Raw genomic sequence first — 13,991 nt, forward strand, 5'->3', positions numbered from 1 at the left:
AGAAGATCCGAAAGCATTTGCAAACACGAGGCTGATGCAGCCTCGCGATGGGTGGGTTTCCTGGGAAGCCGGAGCAGCGTTGTGAGGACATCATCCTGCTGCCTCTGTGAGAAACACCACCTTGCCAAGGAAATCCGTATATCATACCAATTGACGTCATATATATATGTTTAACGGAATGTCTCACAATTCTCTCATTATCTGCAAGTTCTTGTAGGCCTCCAAATCAAGTCTTTCCTAATTTTTAAAATTATTTTCATCACACCCTTCACATTGGACTCTGCGGAAACTTTATTCACACCAGGTGTGCTCGGCTGTGTCCAAGAGCCTGTGTGTGAAACTGTGAAGTCACAGCTGTCCTCGGGCTTGGCAAGTCAGCTCTGGTCCCCAGGGCAGGAAAAATAGACACGGTTTGGGATCACATAGCAGAGTAGTAATGTAGTGAAGGAACTGACACTAAATTAGGAGAAACAATGTCTTAGGAGGGTTATTTTTTTTTTTTTTTAAGATTTTATTTATTTATTTGACAGAGAGAGAGAGAGACACAGCGAGAGAGGAAACACAAGCAGGGGGAGTGTGAGAGGGAGAAGCAGGCTTCCCACGGAGCAGGGATCCCGATGCGGGGCTCGATGCGGGGCTCGATCCCAGGACTCTGGGACCATGACCTGAGCCGAAGGCAGACGCTTAACGACTGAGCCACTCAGGCGCCCCTATTAGGAGGGTTATTTTAGTTCTAGTTGTTTAAAGAAACACTGCTATATTATTCTACCCAGATAAAAATGAAAGCACCTAATCTCTATCAGTTATTATGTTAAAGGGAGTGAATGAGAGTACACATGGTTCATCATGTCATCTTGAAAAAACTGTGTCATCACCATCTGGTTTCACCCAAATGAGAATTACATTTATTTTGTTTGTACAGTTTCCCTCACGCCCTCCTTTATGTGTTTTCCTTCATTGATTTAGTGCTGCTCAGTGCCAGGTACATAGGTCACCAACACAGTCTTTGCCCTTGAATGGGTCACGTTCTCGTGGGGAAAATGACACCTCCCCAGCTAGTTGTGCAGATCGGACTCGGGAATGTCCACGCCCTGGAAATGTCTTCCGCTAGCATGGACTCTAAAATGTCAAGCAAGAACTACTTTTTACCATTTCAAAATCTTTCAAAGCTTTTCAAAGCAATCCTAGAGAAGCCACTTTGTTTTTTTTATTCAGAAGAGATAGTGTTCAATAAAATATCTTGTCTCCCTTTTAAAGACAAATATAGAAAATTATTCTAGTGAACTACATATAAATGGTAGCTATTTTAAGTAAAGTTGAAAAACTGATTCTCTTTTTTTTTAAAAAAAAAAAAGGAGGGGAAGTAAATAAGCAAGGTATATTTTCATGTTTAAAGACACTTATTGTTGACTATAAACATCCTTCTTTTCGGGGCAGAAGCAAGGTGGGTGGCCAGCTGGAGAACAAGACTGGCGAGCACGAGTCCAGAAGCCCTTTCTTTACCCACTCAGGGGACCACACACACTTAATGACACTTGCCATGTGCCTGCCCTGTGTGGCTGGGGACCGTGGAACCCGGGGGAGGAAACAGGTATCAACCAAATAATCACACAAATATGTAAGTTCAAAATGTGGCCAATGCTGTACAGGAAAAGTCTTGGGACCCTAACAGAACAGCGGATAGGATCTGCCATGTTGACGTGATCTTTAAAATAGAAAGTAATGGCTCGATCATTTTTTCAAACGAGTTAAAAAAGAATGTCAAAGGCCATTTCAGGGTTGGGTTGACGGAGATTCTCTTAAAGAACTTGAATCTCAACCCACACACCCAAGACCACTATCTTTACGGTCACTATTTCCTGCCTCCTTCCAGGCATGGAGTGAGTGCCATGGTTGGAGCCTATGGAAGAAGGATTTTTTGCCTTTCTATCACCCAACCTAACAAACTGTGCCAGGCTGCAGAAATGAGCTTGGAAGCCCAGGACCCTCTTCCCTTGTGCACGACGCCAGCGCTGAAGCAGCTGCAAATCTGTTGCTAGCAGAGACCTTTGCAGCCCATCCCTCCTCCTCCTTCTCCCCGCTGCTGGTCCTTCTCCCTTCTAATAGAGTATCTTCTCTCGCTTTTTCTTGCCCTTGCCAGCCCTCCTCCTCTCAACAGTGCTGATGGCCACAGGTGTCAGAAACCCCTCTTCCTGCATGCTCTGCCTCAGGAAAGGCTTTCTCCAGACACCAGCATCCGCCACGGTAGACATGCTTCCTCAGTCTTTCCTACAGGCCCAGCCTTGCCCAGAGCCCCGGGTGCTGGACAAGCACACGTTTTCACATCCCACCAGCACCTTAGATGTGTCCTGTGACCAAATAAGGCCCATCAGTGTCAACTCAGTCAAAACTCAGGCATCATTCCCTCCTCCTTCTTTCTCTAAACCAGGGGTCCTCTACCTTGAGTGTGTGTTTAAATCCCCTAGATTGCTGGGCTCCAGCTTCCGGGTCAGTAGGTCTGGGCCTGGCCTGAGGATTTGCACACCTGACAAGTGCCGGGAAGATGCGCTACTGCGAGAACCTCATGACCTCCTCTGGTCACTGGTCCTGTTGTCCTTTCCTTCTTGTGGCCTCTGTGTGGTTGCTCCCACTGACTCACAGGGACTTCCAAGCTGGGGTCCCTGGTGCCTTCCTCTCTCCACCCACCCACCCCATACCTGCAACCCGAGGACTCCCCCACCACTTGGAGAATAAGTTCTAGGCTCCCTCGTGTGACATCAGAGGCTCCCCATAATTCGATCCCAAACTCCTGCCATCTTATACCCTACTCTACCCCGGTTCAGCCCTTCTGCTCCAAACGCGGTAACATTCTGTTCCCCAAACACTTTGGTTCAGCGCATTGGGAACGAGAGAACCAGGAGCAGTCCCAAACATCTCACATCCCAGGTATGCAATCAGAGAGCCAGTCACTTACTCCGGGGGCCTCAGAGTCTGGGTCCTCAAGATCCCTAGTGGTAGTAACACCTGTGTCCTCCCCGAAACTCGAAGGTACACAACAGTCCATGAGATTTACATATATATTTAATAATAGGTTCAAAATACATGCCGTGTCTACGATGTAGCCTAGGGCCATGGCTTGGGACTGTAGAAAGGTTTCTCTGAAGTGATCGACACTCTTGGAAGCTGAACCCGAACTCATTAGCTGTCTGTTCACCTACAAGCCTGTTTCTCAGTTCAACAAATTGGAAGGTCTGTTCCCACTGGTAATTGAATTGGTGCATCTGCGCCTTGAACCGTCGAATGTCATTCATTTTACTCTTGGTTAAGTCGACGTGGCGCTCCTGGCAGGACCGAGGTTCGCCCTGTCAGTCACAAAAAAGCCAAGACATGCACTCAGTACGTCACATGGACGTCTGTCAGCATGAGCTCATGTTTGCTTATGTAAAGTTCTAACTTTACAAAATAAAATTACATTCTCATGTTATTTTTTAATCTCATCTTCCCTTTGGGAGGAAAAAAAAAACGTTGTTTTAAAGTGATTTTCCTGTGTTTTTTTAGGCTTACCTCCAATTCCTTCAGCTTCCAGGACAGGCTTTGCAGAATTTTCCATGAGGGAACGCATGAGGGAGAAATTACAAGCTGCAAGGGTGAGAAAAACCACATGAATATTTTGCTCGGTGGCTGATTGCCGTTCCTCAGGTCTCGTCTGGAATGCTCTGTCTGCTCAAAACTGCACGGGTTTGAATGCCATTAGATTTGTTTTTCTTGTTTTAAATATTAATGTGGTATTTAACATTGGCACAGGTGGAAAATTATGCTTAAGAAGTAGTCAGTGTCATTTTCCTTAACCATTTCACTTGCTCTTCTCTCTTGAAGAGGTGCAGCATGTAGTCTTTACAGATTGTTTTCTACCAAGATGGTGACTGAGGTTTTCACAGCATTCCTGTCGCTACCCAGCAGTGATTCTCTGTTTGACTTTGTAGTCCAAAGCAGAAAGCACGTTGCTGCAGGAAATTCCCACCCCTCGGCCCAGGCGCTTACAAAGTCCCAGCGAGAAAGAATTGGAAACTGAATTTGGCACGGAGGTGAGAAACGGACCTTCTCTACTTTGTGATCAAAAACAATGAAGCAGAATATAACATCTCCAGAGCTGTTTCTAGAGTTTCTAGAACAGAGCTGTGCACAGAGGAGGCATTCAGTGCTTATCAATAATCATCAGAGCTACTATTTATAGAGTCTTGCTCAGGCCACGTGTTTCCCTGTGTTCTCATATGTCATCCCAACACCCTGAGGTGTGGGTTCTATAGTGTTCGTTCACATTTGACCGATGAGGAAACTAAGGTTCAAAGCAGCCGCGAGGCCATTCCCAGGTCACAGGGCATGCATGCAAGAATCAGGATCAGATTCCAGCTCTTTGTCATTCCCAGTCTGTCTTCCTGGGTCAGTGTTGCTGGCCTGTGGATCTTGCTGGGAAGCAGAGAGAGATAGGAGTGCAGTAGGAAAGTGAGGTGGGTTGGTGGGGGCCTTGAATGTCACACAAAGGGCCTCGGTGGTTTCCTACAAGCCATGGAAAGCAGTTGACCACAGGCTGGGGAGGTGGTTTGAATGCACTGGAGTGAATTTTGTTTGAATCCGAGGTGCTAGGGGGACATGTCAATGTGTGAGCCTCTAGAAACAGACACAAAGGAAGGGACCAGGCTTGGAGAAACCAGTTTCGGAAGCATTTCTACTGTGGTGAGTTTTGGAGTTTTGAGCAGCCTTTGTTTCCTGACAGAACAAGACTGAATGAGGACGGTCTTGACACTTGGAGAAAAACTGACAGTTAAGGCCCATGAGGAGGACAGGAAGCCAGTAAAAGACAGAAGAAAGTCTTGTCAGGGTGCAGATGAAGGACAAGCCTGTAAGAGGGTGGAAGAAGGAAGGAAAGAACAGAGCAAATGGCTCAGTGAAGTGTCTACAAGTCTAATCCACTTGTTTGTTGTGGATCGTGATGGTTTGGGTTGGTTTCACTCTTGAGACAAAGAAGCGCAGGTGTGAAGGAATTTCTGTAGAAACACCACTGACTGCTTAGAGGACGCCTTCTCTTTTTCTATGATGAGATGTTATAACATTTTGCCTGTATTCATCCCAAACAAGCCAAAGATTGCACGATTACAAGGAAAGTTATATCCGTGTTCATGTTTCATGGCCCATGATTCTTTAGTAGAAACGTTCCATGGTCTGATGAAATGGCTTTATGACAGTTTGTTGCTCCATTCTGCTGAGGAGACATTTATTTTTCTTTGATTCCAAATTATTTTCTTCATTGTAAAAGCCATAATTTTAAAATATTGAAAAATAAAAACTACATAAAATCTCATCAGCTTGACACAAACACTTCCGTTATGTTGTTAGGTGTGTGAATCCTGGCATCTGGTCAGATGGGCTAAATGATCGGATGATCTGGTCTCTTATATCTGAGCCTGTCTATACTTTTTTTTTTTTTTTTAAGATTTTATTTATTTGAGAGAGAGAGAAAGAGAGAGCATGAGTGGGGGGCAGGCAGAGGGAGAAGCTGGCTCCCCACTGAGCAGGGAGCCTGATGTGGGACTCGATCCCAGGACCCTGGGATCATGACCTGAGCTGAAAGCAGATGCTTAACTGACTGAGCCACCCAGGCATCCCTGAGCCTGTCTATACTTTCTGATTGATAACCATTCACAAAGTCATGGCAGCTCTCACTTGTCCATGGGCCATGAATATGATATCCCCAATAAAGCTTTAAGTTGTAGAAGTAAAAATATACTCCCTTGGCTTACAGAGTATTTACTGCTTTTTGTGAGCAGGACCTTGACTTATATCAATATATTCCATATCCCCTAAGAGCCATTCTATGGATTTGAGGTGTTAGAAGAGGTCATCAAAAAGGCATGACTGCTGGTTGACCTGCGAGCTGGACCCAAGCAATTGGAGGCTCCTCACCCCCTCCCCTGTCTTGGGAATGTATGTCCCACTTGCCTTTCCCACTCCCAGAAGCTGCCCCAGGGATACAGCCTTGAGATAGGAATGTGGTGTTGACCATCTGCCTGGTATACTTGACTGAACCCAGTTAGGACCTCTGTATAAACTTCTAAGATTTGGCAGGCAGGTGCGGGGATCTCATCTTGCAGCCACCCAAGACATGCCTCGTAAGTTCCCTTGCTGATTAAAACTTCCACCTCCAAATCTAGAATGGTCTGCTTCTCTTCAGTCTCTCCTTGCCCTCTGCGTGCATTCATGGCCAATTTGCAAAACAACATGAGACAAACATCAACTGCCTTATCTCTCTCTCTCTTTTTTTTTTTATTTTCAGAAAAGTTGGGGGGTTTTTTTGGTCCCTGAAGTACTATTAGTAAAAGTTTATTGTGCTTATGCCAAAAAGACAGTTTGCAAGCCAGGGGCTCTCAAACCAGAACATGGAAGGAGGCTCAGAGGTATATTGTTATAAATCAGCTTATGTAGTGTAGGGGTAGGGACTGGTTACAGTATTAGAATTTTCTTAAACAAAAGGAAGTTGGTTAGTGGTTATATCAGTTTGGGGATCAATTAAGGTTTCATTTATCATAGAAAAGTTGTTTTTTAAAAATATTTTAAGAACTAAAAGGAAGGACTATAAGGAACATGGAAATGATAGGAAAGGAGAAATAGAGCAGAGAAGAGATAAGATGCTGTAACTTCAGATGAAACCTAGCATTGAGAGCCTAGCGCTCACTTCCAGAGGTGGGACACGGCTAATGCTCTCAGTCTTCACTTAGCTAAGCCAGGAGCTCTCAGATCTGGGCTATAACTCACCTTCCAGTCCACAGGCTTTTTAAAAATACCTCCCTTTGTTTTTTTTCTCCTTGATGACCCCAAGTGGTTATGAAAGTGAATTTTAGTGAACAATATAGAAAGGATATATAAAATTGCTTTCAGCACAGCCCTGGAACCATAACAATACTGGATGATTTTAGCTCTCCACAAAAAAAGAAAGAAGGAAGGAAGGAAGGAAGGGAGGAAGGGAGGAAGGAAGGAAGGAAGAAAGGAAGGAAGGAAGGAAAGAAAGAAAAAGAAAGAAAGAAAGAAAGCAAGAAAGAAAGAAAGAAAAGAAAGAAAGAAAGAAAGAAAGAAAGAAGAAAGAAAGAAAGAAAAAGTTCTGGTAAAGAAAAATCAGTTCTAAGGCACACTAAATAAGATAAATATGTGTGTCTACCTTAGCCAATTGCAGGGAGGAAGAAGAGGCATCAGGCTTATACATTTTGGCTTAGGGAATGAAACAGCTTCAATAGTCAATTTCATTGTATTTTATATTTCTTTAGATTCAGGTTAATCATGATAGTGCCTTTTTAAAGTCTGATTCAGCCATCAGAGGCCGTATAACTTACCAAAGGGAAGAGTAAAACCGAGTGGGCAGGAGCTGGGGGACTGCAGAGCTCAGCTCATGTCTCAGCGACCTGCATGCATGGTGTGACAGGACAGGCTGACCTGGCAGGAATGAGTGACTCCTTTTCCCATGAAGTTGTGACAGACAGGCCGGGTTCCATAGTTTCTTTCTCTTCCAGTGTTGGGGTTCAATGATACAGTGGACAAGGGTGCAAAATAGCCAAGTTACATGAACAATTGACTCACTGCCCTTTTTTAGACCTGACCTCAGGCTATTAACAGAATATCTCACAGAGCAGATTTGTTGATGTATAGACCTCAACCCAGAAGGAATATTGAAAAAGTGGTCCATTTACATCCTATTGAGCAAAGAATGGAAGACAGGAAGAGCCCAGATGCTGGACCCCAACTGCCCAGCGTTAAATGCTGGCAACCTCACTCACCAGCTGCGTGATCTTGGAGGTGTAATTTATCTCCTCTCTGGACCCCACTTCCCACCAGAAACTAGAGCCTGAGGCAAGGATTTTTCATGCCTTATTTGTGTGGCTTATTCTGAGAAGTTGTATCAATGAATAGGAGTTGGGAACTGGGGAGAAAGAAACAGGAGGGAACGCCCGTTCTGGTGAATGTTACTGAGCTGGCTAATGCTGTGGTGACCAGGGCTCGATCCTGCCAGGGCCCTGCTGAGGAGAATGTTTCTCAGAATTGCCTGCCTAGGACCTGGAAGAGAGGGTGTTTGTCTCATGGCTTCTGTTCCCAGCAGGATTTGCCCAAGGCTCCTGGCCTTCCTGGTTTTGTCTAAGTCTCAGAATGTCTGAGTGGGTCCCACAGGCCAGTGATGAGAGCTTGAGATCCTTGGAACAGCTAAAACCAGGTGCTATGAAATTTCACCTATATGCAACTAGATGTCCAGCCTGGCCAGAAGAAAAACCAGAGTATCACTTAGATGTAATCTATCATAATATCAAATATATATATATATATATGCCATTCCCACTTATGTAAAATTCTATGCCTCAGGCTCTAGTTTCTGGCAGACTAAAATAAAACATTTATGGTCATGTGATGTAAATACAAACCAGGGAGATCAAAGACATGTAAAAAGAAAATTAAGAATGTGGTAATAAGACCCACCATGATTGAGCCATAACTGTGGGCATATTTTAGGTGCATTGCTTTACTTGATGCTCAAAACAAGCGTCTAAGCTGTAAGTGATGGAGTTGGGATTCACAGCCAGGCAGTCAGCCTCCAGAGCCCATGGTTTGATTACTAAGCTAGACAGAATAGCACCTGATATGCCTCAGACAATAAGATTCTAGAAAAGAGATTTCATTTTAGGATGGAGGAGTCTGAGAAAGGAAGTAGCTTTGCATGGTCTGGAAAAACAGGTAGGACTTGGGAAGGATATGTGGGAGGGGCCCAGTGCAAATACACTACATTCCATTTTCCCTGATGAAAATTATTCCATGCTGTGATACAAGTCTCAGTCCAGATAATAATAACAAGGTTTCCATCACAGGTAGAATAAGTTTGTCCCTTCTTACAATGAAGATCCAGATATACTATTGGAATGGCTTGGAGTTACTCAAAAGGAAGGCTTGGCATTTGGATTGTGCTGGGTGGAAAAGGAGAAGTAGCCAGGTTCTGAAAGGGGTGGATTAAAAGCAGAGATGAGGACAAAGGGGGAACAACCCTTGGTGGATTGGTCATTACAGGACGAAGGGAACCTCCATAATGAGAATTAGCACATGGGGCTATCATAGATAGAATTTGGCTTCCAGGGGGGAGAGCAGATCCAGGGGCTCGCAAGGACAGGCCTAGTGCCCTGGAGGGTGTATGTCAGATTTATTCACATCCAGCAATTATTGATGCTTTTCTTCATAAATTGTTTGGAAATGGTCCTCTGTGAACTAGATAATCTATTGATTTGTAGAAGAAAAGCATTTGTCATTTTAGGGTCCTTTGAGTATAAAATTTTGTATTTGTTTAGTCTTGAGAGAGACAGAGCTAAGAAAATATTCAGCAACCTTAACCTTCAAATATATTTGACATTTGTAAGCATTTCGTTCCTTGGGAATGATGGTCTGCACCAATGGTCAGAAAGTTTCCCCTTTGAGAGTTAATGGGCTTGTTTTAGAACATCTTTAGTTTCTTGATTTAAATGTTCTGTCTATCCTAGGACACCTGGGTGTTTCAGTCAGTTGAGCGTCCAACTCTTGATTTAGGCTCAGGTTATGATCTCAGGGTCATGAGATCAAGCCCTGCATCAGGCTCCACACTCAGCGTGGAGTCGCTTGTCCCTCTCCCTCTGCTCCTCCCCTCACTCATGCGAGCTCTCCCTCTCAAATAAATAAATAAAACCTTTTTAAAATAATAAATAAATGTTCTATCTATCCTTTTTTCTGCTCATATAGGCAGATGAGGAGGTACAAAGGACTCAAAAAGAAGATGATTCCCAAAGTTACTCAAGAGTAAAATTCTGTGATTCTGTACGAAAAATCAAGCCTAAACCCCCGGTGAGAAATCCTGTCTTTTTAAATCATGCATGCTTTAAATCATGTTTTTTGTTTATTTGTTTGTGTTTTTCAAAAATATCCAATGACAGATGCTTATATACATACCCTGACTCTTATTACCATGGAATATGCAAGAAAAAAGCATGAGAACTGATTCCTACTTTTAAAATGCTAGACCTCAGCAGGAGAGATTAGAATACTGCCTGACTGGGTGAAGGGGGATGCATGGAAGGGTAGGAAATGTTAGCAAAAAGACTATTTTTTCAGCTCTGAAGTTGTACCAGCTTTCATTATGGGAAAAACGGGGGGTACCAACTCAAGAAGAATCAAAACCAAAAAAGCCATTTTTTAAAAAAAGTTAACAGACCCCTGAATTGCTCATAATTAAACAAAACTATCTCAGCATTGTTCTATAAAATAACGAATCTACTTTTTGGTATTTTAATCATTTTTTTCAAAAGCTGTTACTGCTGTAAATAATATATTTATGTGCCTATGAAAATGTTTGCTAGTTTATAAAAAAGTGACTATTAAAATTACTTATTCGAGGAAGCCACCAACTGCCTGTTGCGCGTGTTAAAGTTTGTGACAGGTAATCTCGTACCTTTGACAAAGGTAATACACAGGATGCCTAGAATGTGTTTGATGCCGCTAACATCAAGCTGCTCTCAGTGAGCTGTGTGACACTTATCTCAGCTTCTCAATTCTCAATAAAATCTAAAATTCTATTGCACACACTTCTCCTTAGGTTCCACCTGGCTTCCCTTCTGCCGAAGAAGCCTATAACTTCTTCACTTTCAACTTTGATCCTGAACCAGAGGAATCAGAAGAAAAACCAAAAGCCAAAAACAGAGATGGAACGAACCAAGAGGAGGAGGAAGGAGAGGAAGAAGAGCCTCCTGTGCAAGAACACAAAATGGTATTTAATATTATGATGGTAATGAGGTGAGGGATGATGATGATGTTAATCACCATGATGGTGATGATGATGATGATGATGATGATGACATCTTCACCAGAAGGAAAGTGGCTGAGGACAAACCTGCCACCACCACACACAACAGCTCATCCATCCCTTAGTTGAAAGCAATAGGAATACTATGTTCATGGTACTTTCTGTAGCCTTTGATTTTACCCCACAATTTGGATAGTAAGGACCTTGATTAAATCTATCTATTTCTGGTGGAAAAAGGAAAAAACAGAACAAGGCAGCTTACAGATTTTTCTTGCTAGACTCCACACAATGATTAGTATTCATTTCATATGCAAAATGTTGGCCTCTCCCAGGCAAATGAATCCTTGCTCTCCTTCTTCCCACAACCTCACAGGTGATTAGCTTTTTGTGCCCCATTCCACACCCAAGCTATGACTCAGACTCTAACTGTGCATGGCACATGTGAGACAAAAGAAAACATCCCATTAAAAAAATGGACAAAGGACTTGAATAGACATCTCTCCAAAGAAGATATACAAATGGCCAATAAGTACATGAAATACACTTCATATCACTAATCATTAGGGAACTGCAAATCAAAACCACAATGACATACCATTTTACACAAATTAGAATGGCTATTGTTAAGAAAGAAAAAGAAAAGAAAAAAGAAAGAAAGAAAGAAAGAAAGAAAGAAAGAAAGAAAGAAAGAAAGAAAAAGAAAGAAAGAAAAAAAGAAAAGAAAGAAAAAGAAAAAAGGGCTGGCAAGGATGTAGAGAACCACAATGAGATACCATTTTACACAAATTAGAATGGCTATTGTTAAGAAAGAAAGAAAAAGAAAGAAAGAAAGAAAGAAAGAAAGAAAAAGAAAGAAAAAAGAAAAAAGAAAAAAAAAGAAAAAAGGGCTGGCAAGGATGTAGAGAAATTAGACCCTTGTGCATTGCTGATGGCAACATAAAATGGTGCAGCTGCTATGAAAACAGTCTGGTCATTCCTCAAAAATTCAAACATGGAATTACTATGTTCTAGCAACTCCATTTCTGGGTATATATGCAAAAGAATAGAAAGCAGGCACTCAGAGACTTGTGCACTCAAACAGAGACTTGTACACTTAACACTGAGAGAAGTGTTCTCAATAGCCAAAAGGTAAAAGCAACCCAAGTATCCATCAGCAGATGAATGGATAAACAAAATATGGTGTATACATACAATGGAAAATTACTCAGCATTAAAAAGGAAAGAAATTCAGGGAGCCTGGCTTCTCAGTCAGTAGAACATGCAACTCTTGATCTCAGAGTTGTGAGTTTGAGCCCCACGTTGGGTACAGAGTTTACTTTAAAAAAAAAAAAGATTTGGATATGTCAATTATATCTCAATAAAACTGAAACAATTTTAAATATATAATTTTTTTAATTTTTAAAAAGGAAAGAAATTCTAATAGATACAGAAAACACATTTGACAAAATTCAATATCTATTCATGATAAAAACTCTTAAATTAGGCATAGAAGGAATGTACCTCAACATAATAAAGACCATCTATGACAAAACCACAGCTAATATACTCAATGATGAAAGGTTGAAAGCTTTTCCTCTAAAATCAGGAGCAAGACAATGGTGCTCACTCTCACCACTCCTATTTCAACATAATACTAGAAGACTTAGCCAGAGCAATCAGGCAAGAAAAAGAAATTAAAAGTATCTGAATTGGAAAAAATAAAATTGTCTCTATTTACAGATGCTTTGATTTTATGTAGAAATAATCCTAGGGACTCAACCAAAAAATTGTTAGATCTAATCAATGAATTCAGTAAAGTTGCAGCATACAAAATTAACATACAAAAGTCAGTAGTGTGGAGTACCTAGGTGTGGCCTAGATGGCTTAGTTGGTTAAGTGTCTGCCTTAGGCTCAGGTCATGATCCCAGGGTCCTGGGATCAAGCCCCACATCGGGCTCCCTGCTCAGCAGGGAGTCTGCTTCTCCTTTTTGCTCTCCTCAGCCCATGCTCTCTCTCTCTCAAATAAATAAGTAAAATCTTTAAAAACAAAACAAAAACAAAAATCAGTAGCATTTCTTTACAATTACAACAAATTTTCTGAGAATGGAATAAAGTAATTGATCCCGTTTACAATAGTATCAAAAACAATAAAATACTTAGGAATAAATTTAAATAAGGAGATGAAAGACCTGTACTCTGAAAAGTGCTAAGACACTGATGAAAGAAGTCAAAGAAGACACAAATACATGTAAAGTTATCCCATGTTCATGGATCGAAGAATTAATATTATTAAAATGTCAATACTGCCAAAAGCCATCTGTAGATTCCATGCAATCTCTGTAAAGATTTCAATGATGCTCTTTACAGAAGTAGAAAAAAAACCACTCCTAAAATTTATGTGGAACCACAAGAGACCCCAAAAGCCAAAGTAATCCTGAGAAGAACAAAGCAGGAGGCATCACACTTTGATTTCAAGCTATACTATAAAGTTGCAGTCATCAAAACAGCATAAAAACAGACAAACAGGCCAGTGGAACAGAATCAAGAGCCCAGAAATAAACCCAAGCACATATGGTCAACTAATATTTGACAAGGGAGCCAAGAATACTCAATGGAGAAAAGACAGTCTCTTCAATAAATGGTGCTGGGATAACTGGATATTCACATGTGAAAGAATGAAAGTGGACCCCTATCTTACACCACTCACAAAAAACTAAATCAAATGGATTAAAGGCTTAAATGTAAGACCTGAAACCATGAAACTCCTGGGGGGGTGGGGGCAGGGAACATAGGAAAAAAAGCTCCTTGACATGGGTCCTGGTAATGAGTTTTTGGATATGACACCTAAGCACAAGCAACAAAATCAAAATGTAATTTTTTACCTAGGTTTATGGAAGCTTGGGAGTACTTCAGCTTATTCCATAGTAACTGTTTTACGAATCAATATTCAGCTTGTTCTCACTCTGGAGGTCTCGTGAGGTTACAGACAAGGAGGCCAAGAATGCAATCAGTTGAAAGCTTGATTGGGTCGGGAGGGTTTGCTTCCAAGGTGGCTTACTCTCCTGCCCCGCAGGTGCTGGGTGTTGTCAGGAGACCTCCAAGCTGCTTGAGCGCCCTCGTGCCATGACAGCTGATTTCCCCTAAAGCAAAAGATCCAAGAGAAAGCAAAGAGGAAGCCACG

The 13,991-nt window shown here is 42.0% G+C and overlaps 1 protein-coding gene across 8 annotated transcripts in view; it reads left to right on the plus strand.

The window, feature by feature from the left end:
- Nucleotides 1-13,991, plus strand: part of CC2D2A (coiled-coil and C2 domain containing 2A) — a 133,920-nt gene that overhangs the window by 27,014 nt on the left and 92,915 nt on the right. For all 8 annotated transcript variants that reach the window (XM_078068404.1, XM_078068403.1, XM_078068409.1 and 5 more), the window contains 4 exons: nucleotides 3,538-3,626; nucleotides 3,963-4,064; nucleotides 9,775-9,876; nucleotides 10,625-10,795. In XM_078068404.1, coding sequence (XP_077924530.1) covers nucleotides 3,538-3,626; nucleotides 3,963-4,064; nucleotides 9,775-9,876; nucleotides 10,625-10,795 — 464 coding nt within the window. The remainder of the gene's footprint in view (nucleotides 1-3,537; nucleotides 3,627-3,962; nucleotides 4,065-9,774; nucleotides 9,877-10,624; nucleotides 10,796-13,991) is intronic.

This window comes from Halichoerus grypus, chromosome 3 (assembly GCF_964656455.1).
Source record: "Halichoerus grypus chromosome 3, mHalGry1.hap1.1, whole genome shotgun sequence".
Classification (NCBI taxonomy): Eukaryota; Metazoa; Chordata; class Mammalia; order Carnivora; family Phocidae; genus Halichoerus; species Halichoerus grypus.